Here is a 15,066-nt window from a genome sequence, read left to right as displayed (position 1 = left end):
ACTCTAGATATCCCTGACATTGTGGCTTGGGATGCCCACTGGAACCCCTCTGCATCATACATGCATAAAAGATGTGGAAGAGTTAATGACCTTGGGACTACCCTTGATTAACGGGAGGTGGAAGCCAATAGATGAATACTTCCCCTTCTGTCTGCTGGGAAGACAATTTTGAGATGCCTTTCATAAGCTTCCTCAGTTATCCAAAAATTGTGGCCAACTGTATGATATATCCTTATTTTAGCTTTCTCTTTTTCCCCTTTCCACTCCCTGCTTCCTTCCCTTTGGTTCTGTGGAGGAGAGACTGTTCCATGATGTGACCACTGCAGACCCACAAGGTGGACACGGGCAAGAACAGAGATTGCTTCCCGTAAACCCTCTCAGAGACTGTCTGGTCATAATCGATACTTCCCTTCTAACATAAACCAGTACCTCTCCCTTGTCCCATGTCGTGCTGGTTCCTGGAACAGGTTGCTGTCCTGACCTGGGCAAACATATAAGGCATTTTCCCCACACCTGGGACTGATCACATACCAGTGCCCCCAACCATCCTGCCCTTTTCTATATAATTCTTTGGCGCCTGCCAAGCAGCAGGGAGAATATCCACTTTATTTTGCAGCTGCCCAAGAGTGCCCGGTATATAAGTTTCCCTGAATAAACTCTGTTAATTTCCAAACTCAAGTGGCTTGCCTCTTTCTTTGGTCTTTCCCTGCCCTCCTTTCAGGCTTGGGACTTTTCCTTGGGTCTGTGTGTACAAACAAGTTCTCTGAGATCATCTCCCAAATAAATTACCCATACATAAACATGTGTTTTAGGCTTTACTTTTGGTTGGCGAGGGGTGGGGATGGTGGGGGTGGTGCACCCAGGCTAAGATGGGTACCAGTAACACATTTCGAAAGCAAAACTTGAGGATGGGATTCTATGACTGGATCATTCACTGGACAGATAACAATAAAGACACCATACTGTTGGTAAGTGGGGTAGTGATAACTCCTGGCATGTAGCATCACAGTTACTGTAGTGGATTTGGGTGAAGTGCAGGTGGAAGGTCACAAGTTAGGTTATACAGTAGCTGTAGCATTACAGTGGAATGGGACTAACGGAAATTTTAAAAATAGAGGTGTTGATTAGCTATTGCTAGCTGCTTTAGAAACCCGAACAAGGAAAATGACATAGGTTCATGTTAGCTACTTAAGGCATGCTGTCAATGTCAGAATGCCTCCACAGCACCTTTTAAGGAAAGTCTCATCTCCTGCAGATGCACGCAATCTGCACTGACAACTGGCCCAAATCTGGTATTAAAGTGGCAAGGCTGCAAAGCAAACAATGCACAGCCTCGATCATCTCCAACACTCAGCATGCCAACAGCATAAGACTAGAACCCTGAATCATGGATGGGGACATTTGTGTTGGTGAGCCTGATTTTGAACTTTCTGAATTGGCAGAAGCAGCCTCCTCCATTTTGCTAGAGGAGAGCAGCCTGTGCTTGCCTGGAGATCCTGCAAAGACTCTACCTAAGGCATCTGCATTGTAAGGTGACACTTGTCTTCCTCAATACCCACCCCTGCCACCTCTCATTGACTTCAAACTGATCATTAGGATCTGGTCTCAGCATACCCTAAGGGGGGGAATTCAGTCCTTCCTGTAGAAGGATAGGTCACATTCTGAATGAATTGCTGGTTCCAGTTAAAATGTATTGTCTGGGGTAACTATGTCTGGGGTAAATCTACATGGTGTTGGATCAACGGGTGGAATATAAGGCTTGATGGGAGAGAGTGACATGGATATTCATATGTAAAAAACAATGCTTTGCATTTTATATAAAAGTCAACTCAGAAAGGATTTTAATTCTAAATGTAAAATCTAAACACGTAAAAGTTCTAGAAGAAAATATAGGAGAAATCTTTTGTGTTCTTGGTTAGCCAGAGACTTCCTAGATACAAGATAAAAACACGATCCATAAAAGACAAAACTGATAAATTGGACTTCATCAAAGGCTCTTTGAAATACCCTTTTTTGAGAATGAAAAGACAAGTCACAAACTGGGAGAAAATATTTGCAAATCTGATAGAGTTGTAGCCACAGTATATAAAGAACTTCAAAACTCAAGAAAACAAATAATGGAAGAAGTATGAACAGACATTTCACCTAAGGAGCTATACAGATAGAAAATAAACAAAAAAATATTCAATATTTTTAGCCAATAGAGAAATTCAATTAAAACCACAAAAAGATACCACTATACATAAAATACATAAACTTAAAAACACTGACCATATAAAATGATGGTGAGGATTTAGAGCAATTAGAACTCTTGGACACTGTTGGTGGGAATATAAAATAAACTGCTTTGTAGAACAGTTTAGTAGTTTCTTAAGAAGTTAAACACACACAACTATATGACCCTACCATTCTACTTCTATATATTAACCAACAGAAATGAAAGCATATGCCCATACAAATACTGGCACCTGATTATCCATAGCAACTTTATTTAAAGCAATCTCAAACTGGGAACAATCCAAATGTCTACCAGAAAGTAGATAAACTGTATTATAATCATGCAATGGAATATTACTTAACAACGAATAGCAACAAACTATTCATACATATGACAAAATAGATGAATCTCAAAATTATTGTGCTGAATGAAAGAAACCAGACAAAACGTACACACTGTATTACTTCAATTAATATCAAATTGTAGAAAATGCAAACTAATGTATGTAAGGTATGGTGACAAAAAGCAGAATCTGTCACTTGGGGTAGGTGGGAGAGCCATAAAGGGGCATAAGGAAACTTTTTCTGGGTAAAAGAAATGATTGTTTTCTTGATTATGAGTATGATTTAAACAGTGTATAATATGTTGGCTCTAATTGTGCACTTTTAATACCTGCACTTTATTGTTAATTATATCTCAATCAAGGAGTTAAAAGCAGTATTAATCCCCCCCTACCCTCTGTTAAAGTGGTGGAAAAAGCTGCAATGCAATCAGAAATAGAGGCTGGGTGGAGAAATGCTTGTAAAGCTACTAATTCGAAAACCACGTTTTCTTTACCAACATAATTTTCTTCTTTCCGTCTTTTAAAAAAGATGTTGGGATTCTTCTAATTTTGTTGTTTTAAAATTTGAATCATCAACTTACACCATACACAAGAATAAACTCAAAATGGATAAAAGGCTTAAATGTAAGTCATTAAACCATAAAAATCCTAGAAGAAAACATAGGCAGCAAAATTTCATGTAGCAGAATTTTCACTGATACATCACCTAGGACAAGAGAAACAAAAGAAAAAAAATAAATGGGACTACAAACTAAAAAGTGTGTGCACAGCAAAAGAAACCAGCATCAAAATGAAGATGGAACCCACTATTTGGGAGAAGGTATCTGCCAATGATACATCTGATAAGGAGTTAATTTCCAAAATATATGAAGTACTCATACAACTAAACAAAAGGAAGACAAACAATCCAATTAAAAAATGGGCAGAGGACCAAAATAGACATTTCTCCAAATAGGACATTCAAATGGCCTAAGTGGGTGGAACATTGTCCCATGCACCAAGAGGTTACCTATTCAATTCCTGGTCAGGGCACATGTCTGGGGTGTGCAGGAGGCAGGCAGCCAACTGATGTTCAATGTGTCTGTCTCTCCCTCTCCCTTCCTCTCTATCTAAAGAATCAATAAAAACATTAAAAAAAAATTGGGCAGAGGACCTGGATAGACACTTCTCCAAACAGGACACAGAAATGGCCAAGAGATATATGAACAAGCGCTCAGTCACTAATCATCAGAAAGATGTAAATTAAAATGACAATGAGGTTATTACCTCACACCTGCCAGAATGGCAACTATTTATAAATCAACAAACAAGTGCTGGTGAGGATGTGGAGAAAAGGGAACACTGCTGGTGGGGTTGCAGACTGATACAATCACTACGGAAAGTAGTATGTAATTTCCTCAGAAAAATTAAACAGTCAACTATCGTTTGACCCAGTGATCCCACTCCTAGGAATATATCCTAAGAAGCTTGAAACACCAGTCAGGTAGAATATATGCACCTCTACATTCATAGTAGTGCTATTCACAATAGCTAAGACTTGGAAACAGCCCAAGTGCCCATTGTGGTACCAGAGAACTGAGACCACCAGAGCCAAATTAAAGCCAAATAGAGAGCAAGTCCCGAGTTCTCAGAGATCAGCCCCAACTTTCAGCTACATTTTTATTTTATAGGGGGCTTGTTACAAATTTCTGCAACTGGCATTTCTTGTTGGCCTTGGGGGAGAGCAAGCAAGTAAGCAACTACAGAAGTGGAGGCAGTTGGCAATAAGTGGGAGGGAACGGAGGTGGGAAGGAGCTGAGGCAGGAGGGAACTGCGTAAGCACACATCTACAGTCAGGGTTGTCCTGCTATTCACTCTATTTTCTAAGTTCTAAAAAATAACAAATTCGCTTAGAGGACAAATTCGCTTAGAGGAGTGCCAGGCCAGCTGGTACTTCCTCAGTTTGCCTCTGAAAGCTCCACAGTCGGCCTTTTGTATTATTTAATCAGGGCGAGGTGATATGAGCAGGCCAGCACACCCATCAGTAGATGAGTGGGTAAAACAGCTGTGGTACATCTACACAATGGAATACAATGCAGCTGTATAAAAGAAAGATTTATTACCCTTTGAGAAGACCTGGAGAGTATTACCCTAAGTGAAATAAGCCATTCAGAGAAAGACAAGTATCACATGATCTAACTTATATGTGGAATCTAATGAACAAAGCTGATGAACAAAATACACCCAGAGACATGGAAGTGGGGAACAGACTGACAAATCTCAAAGAGAAGAGGGGGTGGGGCGGAAGAGATCAACCAAAGAACTTATATGCATTTATGCAATACCCTTGAACACAGACAATAGGGTGGTGAAGGCCTGGGGCAGGGTAGGACTGGGAGGAGGGGGGCAATGGGAGAAAAAAGAGGGGGGAACATCTGTAATACTCTCAACAATAGAGATTTTTAAAAAATTGAATCACTGTGAACAAATTAGGAAAGAGCACGAAATTCACGCCACTACCTTACATTATTTGAAGCCTCCTCAAAGGAACCTGCCTTTACCGGCAGGTAAGAGGTAACCACCGCCCCGCCCCACCCTGCGCGTGCGTGGCCCCGCCCAGCGTGCGCCACCCCCACCTCGGCTACGTGAGCGAGGCAGCCGCCCCAGCCGGGTGATGGCGCAGGGCGTTGTGCGCAGGGGCCCCGAGGAGTCCCAGCGGCCGAAGCTCGCGCGGTAAGTCTCTGCGCCTGCGCGACGGCCGGCCGAGGGTGAGCAGTGGTGGCGGGAAGAGGGCTGAGGGCCCAGCATGTGGGGCTGGGGACACTTTCCTAGGGATTCTGTGGCGGAAAGGGTGAGGTCAGTAGTAGTCCTTTTGGTAGGTTCGATGGTGGTCACTTCCAGGACCCTGGTTTCACCCCTGGTTACCGGTTAGGTCGCTGAGGGTGGCGAGGCCCACTTCCTGGCCTTCCTCCGCCTTCGAGCCGCCGGCCTACTTCCCAGGGCGCCAGGCACCCAGTTCGGAGTACCGGGCCAAGAGCCGAAACCGGCTTGCAGATAACTCGGGCCCTCGGTGAAGACGGTGGAGTTCTCTCTTCTGTGTCATTTGAATTTCAAAATATCTCGAAATAGTTGTCCAGGGCGACCTGGGCTCACCGTGGAGGGTTGGAAGTGCCATTGGTATCCAGGTTTGCGGAAAGTGGGTGCAGCGAGAGTTCCTTCGCAGTCGTCGCGGAAACGTCGTTTGGACTCCATTGGAAATACGATTTTAAAACTATTCTAGAAATAGCTTCTTAGGTGTCTGGGGGATTTCCAAAGTAAACATTTTCATTTTTACTAAATTGAAACCAAGGTCTTAAAGAATTCCAACTTGGGTTTGCAATGTTTTTGCTCAATTGAACCAATATTAGAGGAAGAATCCTTGTTTTGAACATGTTTTGATACTGCTTAGTGTATGTGAAAAATTTTTTTATTTTTATTTTTTGTTTATTGAGTTTTAGAGGGAGAGGAAGGGAGAGGGAGAGACAGATGGAAACATGGTTGAGAGAGAACATCGATTGGCCGCCTCCTGCATGTCCCTCACTGGGGATTTGGCCCACAACCTGGGCATGTGCCCTGACTGGGAATCCAACCGGTGACCTCTTGGTGCATGGTCAGCGCTCAACCACTGAGCCACACCCAGCAAAGTGAAAAAAAAAATTTTTTTTAAGCTGTTCTAATTTAACTAAAGCTGGAAGAATAAGATTAAAATTTTTTTAATCTTTTTTTCCATCCATGACACAGGTAACTTTTTTCTCTTCCTAGTTCAGAGAGCATTTTAAATTTGGGTATAGTAATGTTCTTAGATAACTTTTTTTTTTTTATCCTCACCTGAGGACATTTTACCATTTTTTGTTCAGATAGAGTGGGAGGGAGAGAGGAGAGAGAGAGAGAGAAACATCGACATGAAAGGGACACATCGAGTGGCTGCCACCCGCACGACCAACCAGGGCCCGGGACAAACTGCAACCGGGGTACATGCCCTTAGCGGGAACTGAACCCTGGTTTCTCTGGACCTCAGGCCGACGCTCTAACGGTTGAGCCAAACCAGCCAGGGCTTAGATAACTTTTAAAGTCCTTAAGTCTGTATTTTCAGTTTCCTTGGAAGAACTAACATTTATGCATGTAAAGTGCAATATTCAAGTGTGGTAAGGATAAAATGATAAACTGGTAGGTCTTTATTTTGAAATATTTTGCAGTTGGGAAAGTATATTATGTAATAAAAATTATTTTTGAAGTAATGGGCAAAATTTGATTTATTTTGCAAGTCTTTAATTGCAGGGTATCTTCGAAAACAGAAACCACTGTGCATTTTAAATAAAATTCATTACCATTCTGAAGCATTTGTTCTATATATATTTGTAGTATTTCTTTTTGTTTATTATTATTTTTTTATTTCTCACCTGAGGATATGTTTATTGATTTTTTTTTTTTTTTTAAGAGAGAGGGGAAAGGAGAGATTGAGATTCAGAGAGAGAGAGCGAGAGAAAAACATTGATCAGTTGCCTCCCATATGTGTGCCACCGGGGATGGAACTCGAAACCTAGGTACGTGCCCTGACTGGGAATTGAACCCGAAACCTTTCCGTGTATGGAATGATGCTCCAACAGAGCCACACCAGCCAGTCCTACTCTTGTTTTGGGAAGGGTTCAATTTTATTTTTTTATAGTATAAATTTTTTATTATTTTTTGCAATTTTTAAAAATTTATTTTTGTTACAGATGTTCCCCCCCTCCACCGACACCTTCCTCCCAATTCCTCCTCCCCCCAGCATTGCTGTCTACATTTATTGGTTATGCATACAAGAGCATCAATTATTTAAAAAGAATATACACATTGTTATGAAGTGATTTATGTAAGTGATCAAAATATGCATGAATTATCCCCTTTTGTGTACATTTGTATAAGTTTGGATAAAGAGATAATGTCAAAGATGGTGTTTGTGTAGGAAATTGCAAAATATAATATACTAAAACAAAAGAATTAATTATTAAACAAATATTTTTTAGGTCTTTTAGTATAGAGTTTGAATTTTGATAACTTTATTTAGGGCAAAACATACTTGTAGGATTTTGAACATTAGGTTTAGTCTTTATTCACTGTTAATGGACAGATTATTAGAACCTAATTCAAGGTATTGCATTGTTTTAGTTTTTCAGGAATTGCCCAAATGGATGAAGATACACATTACAACAAAGGTACTGACAAAGGTACTGACACTAAAAATTATTTTTGGATGTAAAAACTAGATGACCTTGATTAATTCCTAATTTTCTTTGCATTGTGATTTGATTTTAGTTGAAGATGTGGTTGGAAGTCATGTGGAAGATGCAGTAACATTTTGGGCCCAGGTAAATAGCAACCTGGTTGATTTCCTCTCCCACCCTTTCCTCTACTAACACAGGTCTTCCTCAACAAAAACAAATATAAAAATCCCTGAAAAAAAAAAAATATATATATATATATATATAATTGTAAAATTTCTTATTTCTCATTTTTTAAATTTTCTCATTCTCAGTTTCTTATTTTTATTGACAGTCATTTAATACAAGGCATTATTAGAAGACAAATGGCTACAGCTGGAACTTAATACCTGCTATGAGTAGACTGGTCATAGTAAGAATGTAATTGTGGTTCAGAGTTACACTCAATTTTACACCAATGATCTAGACTGCATAAAATACTGAAGATGCTGAGAAACTGTTTTATTTGTGAAGTTACAGCTCCATCTAGTGATATTTTATAAGATTGTTTCTTGAAAGAGATACTAAGTTTAAAAATCTCATTTTTTTCTAATGGCTTAATTTTGAATTTGAGATACAGTATCTTTATCATTGCAAAATTGGAAGCAGTGATGAAACATTACTGTTTCTATTGCAAGGCTTCAAGTCGGATAAGTTTACTCTGTTTAAATACAAAGCCAGGCACCAAAGTGCATGAGTTCCAGAATTTAAGATGGTGGATTCCTCTAATTAACATATATACTCACTAATTTTTAATTTTATGAACTACACATGGAGGGAAAGGAATGATATTTCTCTATACTTCCTACAGCATGAGAATTCCTTTTTGTGGGGGTGGAGTGAATTGGTAATGTGAGAAATAGAATTTATGAGAAGAAAAGTTATAGAAGAATGTGATTAATCCACAGTTGTTTTTTTTTTTTGTTTTTTTTTAATATCCTCACCCAAGGACATTTTTCAATATTTTGTTCAGATAGAGTGGGAGGGAGAGAGAGAGAAAAACATCGACATAAAAGGGACACATCGAGCGGCTGCCACTCACACGACCCAACCAGGGCCGGGGACAAACTGCAACTGAGGTACATGCCCTTAGTGGGAACTGAACCTGGGTCTCTCTGGACCTCAGGCCGACGCTCTAACTGCTGAGCCAAACTGACCAGGGCTGATTCACAGTTCTTAAATCTCTATAGAAAATATATTGGAGAAGGGCACCATTCATAGAAAACTTGTGGCAAATTTGTATTTCTGCTTATGCATGTATTTTCTAAAGGGCCCATGTGTTCTGGTTCTATGCCCTTTGTATTAATAGCATCTGTGTCACTCTCAACAGTGTCCGAGGTTGAATGATAAATTATGTTTAAGCTCATTATATAGGAACAGCATTTATTAGTTTGTTTATTTTATTTTTTGTTTTTGGTATGTGCTCCTAGTGGAAACCGAACCCGGGACTCTGGTCCGCAGGCCTATGCGCCAACCACTGAGCCAAACTGGCCTGGGCTTTTTAAAATATATTTTTTATTTTTGGTATGTGGCATTTATTAGTTTAAATAAGATTTTCTAGACCAAAGCTGTGCAGCAAAAGTATGTGAACCATGAGTAATTTAAAATTTAGCAGACACATATGAAGTAAAAGTAAACAGGACAAATCAATTTTAATTTATTTTACTCAAAATATTCAGAATGTCATTTCAGAATGTAATCAGCACAAATTTTTGTTAATCCTCACCTGAGGATATTTTTTCCATGGTTTTTAGAGAGAGTGAAGGGCGGGGGAGAGAAAGAGATGAAACATTGATGAAACATTGATGTGAGAGAGACACATTGATAGGTTGCCTCCTACATGTGCCCCAGCTGGGGTGGGTGATCAAACCTGTAACCCAGGAATCAAACCCATGACCCTCCAGTGTGCGGGCTGATGCTCTAACCACAGAGCTACACCAGCCAGGGCTAACAAGGTATTTTTATTTTTTTCATACTAAGCTTTTGAAATCTGGTGTCAGTAAACTTTTTCTGTAAAAAATTAGATAGTAAATGTTTTAAGGTTTGTGGTTTATATATACAAACCTTAAAATACAGACAGAGTCTGTGTTGGAACTGTTCAGTTTTAGCAACTCTGCCATCAGAGTGCAGAAGCAGTCATAGACAGTACATAAACAAAGAGCTGTAACTGTGATCTATTAAAATTTTATTTACCAAAACAGGTGTCTGAGGCCATACTTGACTAACCACATATTTTAGCCATGAAGTTAAGGCCCCTGTAGAAATTTGAACACACTTAAAAAAGTTAGGAAATGTGTCTTTTTATTTTTTTATTAATTTATTTTTGTTACAGATATTTCTCCTTTTTTCCCATTGACACGCTCCTCCCCACCCCGTCTCCAGTTTTGTTGTCCATGTCCATTGGTTATGCATACATGCATATAAGTTCTGTGGTTTATCTCTTCCCCCTGGTTGTCAGTCTATACCCTACTTCTACGTCTCTGGGTCTACCCTGTTCCTCAGACTGTTAGGTTCATTATATTCCACAAATAAGTGAGATCATGTGATATTTGTCTTTCTCTGCTTGGCTTGTTTCACTTGGGATAATACTCTCCAGGTCCCTCCATGTTGTCTCAAAGGATAAGAGATCTTTCTTTCTTACAGCTACACAGTATTCCATTGTGTATATGCACCACAGCTTTTTTATCCATTCGTCTGCTGGACACTTGGGCTGTTTCTAGATCTTAGCTGTTGTAAACAGTGCTGCTATGAACATGGGGTACATAGTCTTTCTGATTGGTGTTTCAGGCTTCTTAGGGTATATTCCTAGAAGTGGGATCACTGGGTCAAATGGCACTTCAATTTTTAATTTTTTGAGGTAACCCATATTGTTTTCCATAGTGGCTACACCAATCTGCATTCCCACCAGCAGTGTGCTAGAGTCAGTCCCCTTTTCCCCACACCCTCGTCAGCACTTGTTTGATGATTTGTTGATGGTGGCCATTCTGACAGGTGTGAGGTGATACCTCATTGTTGTTTTAATTTGCGTCTCTCTGATGATTAGTGATGTTGAGCATTTCTTAATATGTCTCTTGGCCATTTGTATGTCCTGTTTAGAGAGGTGTCTATTTAGTTCCTCTGCCCATTTTTTTAAAATTTTTTAATTTTAATTTAATTTAATTTTATTTTCCTTTTATTTTTTATTTATTTATTTATTTTTATATGAATTTTTATTTATTTTTTTGTTACAGATATTTTACCTTTTTACCCCATTGGCACCCCCCACCCCACCCCACCTCCGCCCCGTTCCTGGCTTAGTTGTCCATGTCCATTGGTCATGCATACATGCATATAAGTTCTGTGGTTTATCTCTTCCCACCCCCCCCCCCCATCCCCTCTTCTGAGGGATGTCAGTCTGTGCCCTACTTTCATGTGTCTGGGTCTACTGTATTCCTCAGACTGTTATGTTCATTATATTCCGTATATAAGTGAGATCATGTGGTATTTGTCTTTTTCTGTTTGGCTTCTTTCACTTAGGATAATACTTTCCAGGTCCCTCCATGTCGTCTCAAAGGATAAGAGATCTTTCTTTCTTACCGCTGCATAGTACTCCATTGTGTATATGTACCACCACTTTTTTATCCATTCGTCTACTGGTGGACACTTGGGCTGTTTCCAGATCTTAGCTATTGTAAATAGTGCTGCTATGAACATGGGGGTACATATATTCTTCCTGATTGGTGTTTCAGGCTTCTTAGGGTATATTCCCAGCAGTGGGATCACTGGGTCAAATGGAAGTTCAATTTTTAATTTTTTGAGGTAGCACCATATTGTTTTCCATAGCGGCTGCACCAGTCTGCATTCCCACCAGCAGTGTATTAGAGTTCCCTTTTCTCCACACCCTCGCCAACACTTGTTGTTTGATGATTTGTTGATGGCGGCCATTCTGACAGGTGTGAGGTGATACCTCATTGTTGTTTTAATTTGCATCTCTCTGATGATTAGTGATGTTGAGCATTTCTTCATATGTCTTTTGGCCATTTGTATGTCCTGTTTGGAGAGGTGTCTATTCAGCTCCTCTGCCCATTTTTTAATTGGGTTCTTTGTCTTCCTTTTGTGGAGTTGTATGAGCACTCTATATATATTGGAGATTAACCCCTTATCTAATACATCATTGGCAATGATGTTCTCCCATACAGTGGGTTGCCTTTCCATTTTGATGATTGTGTCTTTTGCTGTGCAGAAGCTTTTTAGTTTGATGTAGTCCCATGTGTTCATTTTCTCCTTTATTTCTGTTGCCTTAGGTGATGTATCAGTGAAAATTCTGCTCCGTATGGTGTCCGAAATTTTGTTGCCTACATTTTCTTCTAGAATTTTTATGGATTCACGGGTCACATTTAAGTCTTTTATCCATTTCGAATTTATTTTTGTGTATGGTGTAAGTTGATGGTCTAGTTTCATTTTTTTGCATGTAGCTGTCCAATTTTCCCAACACCATTTATTAAAGAGGCTGTCTTTACTCCACTGTATGCTCTTGCCACCTTTGTCAAATATTAATTGAGCGTATTGCCTTCGGTCCATTTCTGGGTTTTCAGTTCTGTTCCACTGGTCTATATGCCTGTTCTTGTGCCAGTACCAGGCTGTTTTGGTTATAGTCACTTTGTAATATAACCTGATATCTGGTATTGTGATCCCACCTACTTTGTTCTTCTTTTTCAAGATTGCTGTGGTTATTCTGGGTCTTTTTTGGTTCCATATGAATTTTGAAGTATTTGTTCTAGTTCTATGAAATATGTCGTTGGTATTTTGATGGGGATTGCATTGAATCTATAGATTGCTTTGGGTAGTATGGACATTTTAATGATGTTAATTCTTCCAATCCATGAACAGGGTATGTGCTTCCACTTTTTTATATCTTCCTCTATTTCTTTTTTCAATGACCTGTAGTTTTCTGCAAATAGGTCCTTTACTTCTTTGGTTAAGTTTATTCCTAGGTATCGTAATTTTTTTGGCGCGATGGTAAATGGGATTGTTTTTTCAGTTTCTCTTTCTGTGAGTTCATCATTGGTGTACAAGAATGCCGTCGATTTCTTGACGTTAATTTTGTATCCTGCTACTTTGCCAAATTCATTTATTAAGTCTAATAGATTTTTGATGGAGTCTTTAGGGTTTTCTATGTACAATATCATGTCATCTGCAAATAATGACAGTTTCACTTCCTCCTTTCCAATTTGGATCCCTTTTATTTTTTCTTCATGTCTGATTGCTGTGGCTAAGACTTCCAGTACAATGTTAAATAAGAGTCCTCTGCCCATTTTTTAATTGGGTTCTTTGTCTTCCTTTTGTTGAACTGTATGAGCACTCTATATTTTTTGGAAATTAACCCCTTATCTGGTATATCATTGGCAATGATGCTCTCCCATAGAGTGGGTTGCCTTTTCATTTTGGCGGTGGTTTCTTTTGCTGTGCAGAAGCTTTGAGTTTGATGTAGTCCCATGAGTTCATTTTCTCTTTTGTTTCTGTTGCCTTAGGTGATGTATCAGTGAAAATTCTGCTGCGTATAATGTTTGAAATTTAGTTGCCTACAGTATCTTCTAGGATTTTTATGGGTTCACGAGTCACATTTAAGTCTTTTATCCCTTTTGAGTTTATTCTTGTGTGTGATGTAAGTCCAGGGCTTTAAAAAAATAAAGTTTTCATTGATTTCTTTAGAGAAGGAGAGGAAGGGAGAGAGAGAGAGAGAAACCTAGGTGTGAGAGAGATACATTGATTGGCTGCCTCCTGCATGCCCCCTATTGGGGATTGAGCCTGCAACCTGGAATGTGCCCTGACTGGGAATCAAACCAGGACCTCTTAGTCCATGGGACACTGGTCAGTTATTTCATAGAGTATCCCTCAGTTTGAATTTGCTTGATGGTTTCTCATAGGTCGGCAGAAATATTGCATAAGTGATGTTGTGTCCTGTTCAGTGCATCATATTGGGGGTTCATGATGTTGCTATATTTCATTATTGACGACATTAACCTTGATCCACTTGGTTAACAGTAGTAACTGCTGGGTTTCTTAACTGTGAAGTTACTGTTTTTTCTTTTGAATTAATAAATGTTTTAGAGGGAGATATATTGAGACTAATCTTGTTTCTCTTCAATGTTTCACCCACAAATTTTATTATTTGTTAATATGGTGCTTACCTAATGATGACTTGCTGTTTCCCTCATTCCATTTACATTTATTAGTTGGAATTCTTTTTTTTGTTTGTTTGTTTTTTTTCTTCAGTGGTTTTAAATTGTTTTTATGTTATTTATTTTTTTATTGATTAATTTTTGTTACAGATGATTCTCCTTTTTTCCCCCACTGATTCCCCCCTCCCTCTCCCCTCCCTGCCCCTTCCCCAGATTGTTGTCCATGTCCACTGTTCATGCATACATGCGTATAAGTTCATTAATTGGAATTCTTGGAATTCTTTAATGGAGAGCTGTCTGTTCTCCATTTGCTTGATGACTTATATTAATATGGACAGTGGGTATATAGTCTGAGGGATATAATTTAAATACTATCATTATTTATTTTATGGTTAATTTGTTGCAGCTTTGGCCACTAGGAGATTGTTCACATTGCCTATTGTCCTTTAAACACATCCCCATTCTTCTTCTTCTTCTTCTTTTTTTTGCTACCGAAGTGTCATTGCTTCTAGGCCCTCAGCATACAGAGCTAGAAAAGATGTGTATGTATAAAAACCCACTCATATACACATCTATAATTCTCTCTCTCTTTTTCCTATATGCATGAATACACACAAACATATAATGCACATACGTGTGTGCACGCACAGACACACACACACACACATTATAACTTCATTCTGATACCTTCTAGTTCTAATGCTATAGGTTTATTTAGCCTTCCTTATTTGTAATTTCTTTCTCCCTGCTCTCATTATTTACCATATATCCTAGTATCTACCTAAAGTAGTTTCAAATTGTTAACCCATGACCCTATAAGAAATGAATTTACTAACTAGATTACATTATTTGTGTACAGAGGAATGTATACATTTTGGAATTATTTATATACATTTCGTTTATACAAAAAACGAGAAGACTCATGTCATTAGATCAAAATATTATATGTTTTGAACAATTAGAATTTGATCTAAAGTAAAATCCAGGGACAGTTGTTTAAAACTTACATCTTCATATGATCTAATAATATCTGGTAGCTTGGTTTGAATTCCAAGTAATTTGAATTTATTGGGAAGTAAAAGTTTT

At 38.9% G+C, this 15,066-nt stretch overlaps 1 protein-coding gene across 2 annotated transcripts in view; it reads left to right on the top strand.

Annotated features, from left to right (window-relative positions):
• Nucleotides 1–7,731: 7,731 nt before the first annotated feature.
• The window catches only part of STK31 (serine/threonine kinase 31), a 60,946-nt gene continuing 53,611 nt past the window's right edge, over nucleotides 7,732–15,066 (top strand). The window contains exons 1-2 of one of the 2 annotated variants that reach the window (XM_036247114.1): nucleotides 7,732–7,774; nucleotides 7,875–7,927. In XM_036247114.1, the coding sequence (XP_036103007.1) occupies nucleotides 7,747–7,774; nucleotides 7,875–7,927 (81 nt within the window). In that variant the 5' untranslated portion in view covers nucleotides 7,732–7,746. The remainder of the gene's footprint in view (nucleotides 7,775–7,874; nucleotides 7,928–15,066) is intronic. The other variant, XM_036247115.1, reaches the window with a different exon arrangement.

The sequence above is a fragment of the Molossus molossus genome, unplaced genomic scaffold (genome assembly GCF_014108415.1).
Source record: "Molossus molossus isolate mMolMol1 unplaced genomic scaffold, mMolMol1.p scaffold_m16_p_7, whole genome shotgun sequence".
Taxonomy (NCBI): domain Eukaryota; kingdom Metazoa; phylum Chordata; class Mammalia; order Chiroptera; family Molossidae; genus Molossus; species Molossus molossus.
The sequence above is the reverse complement of the archived record's forward strand: the minus strand, read 5'-3'. Positions and strand labels throughout refer to the sequence as shown.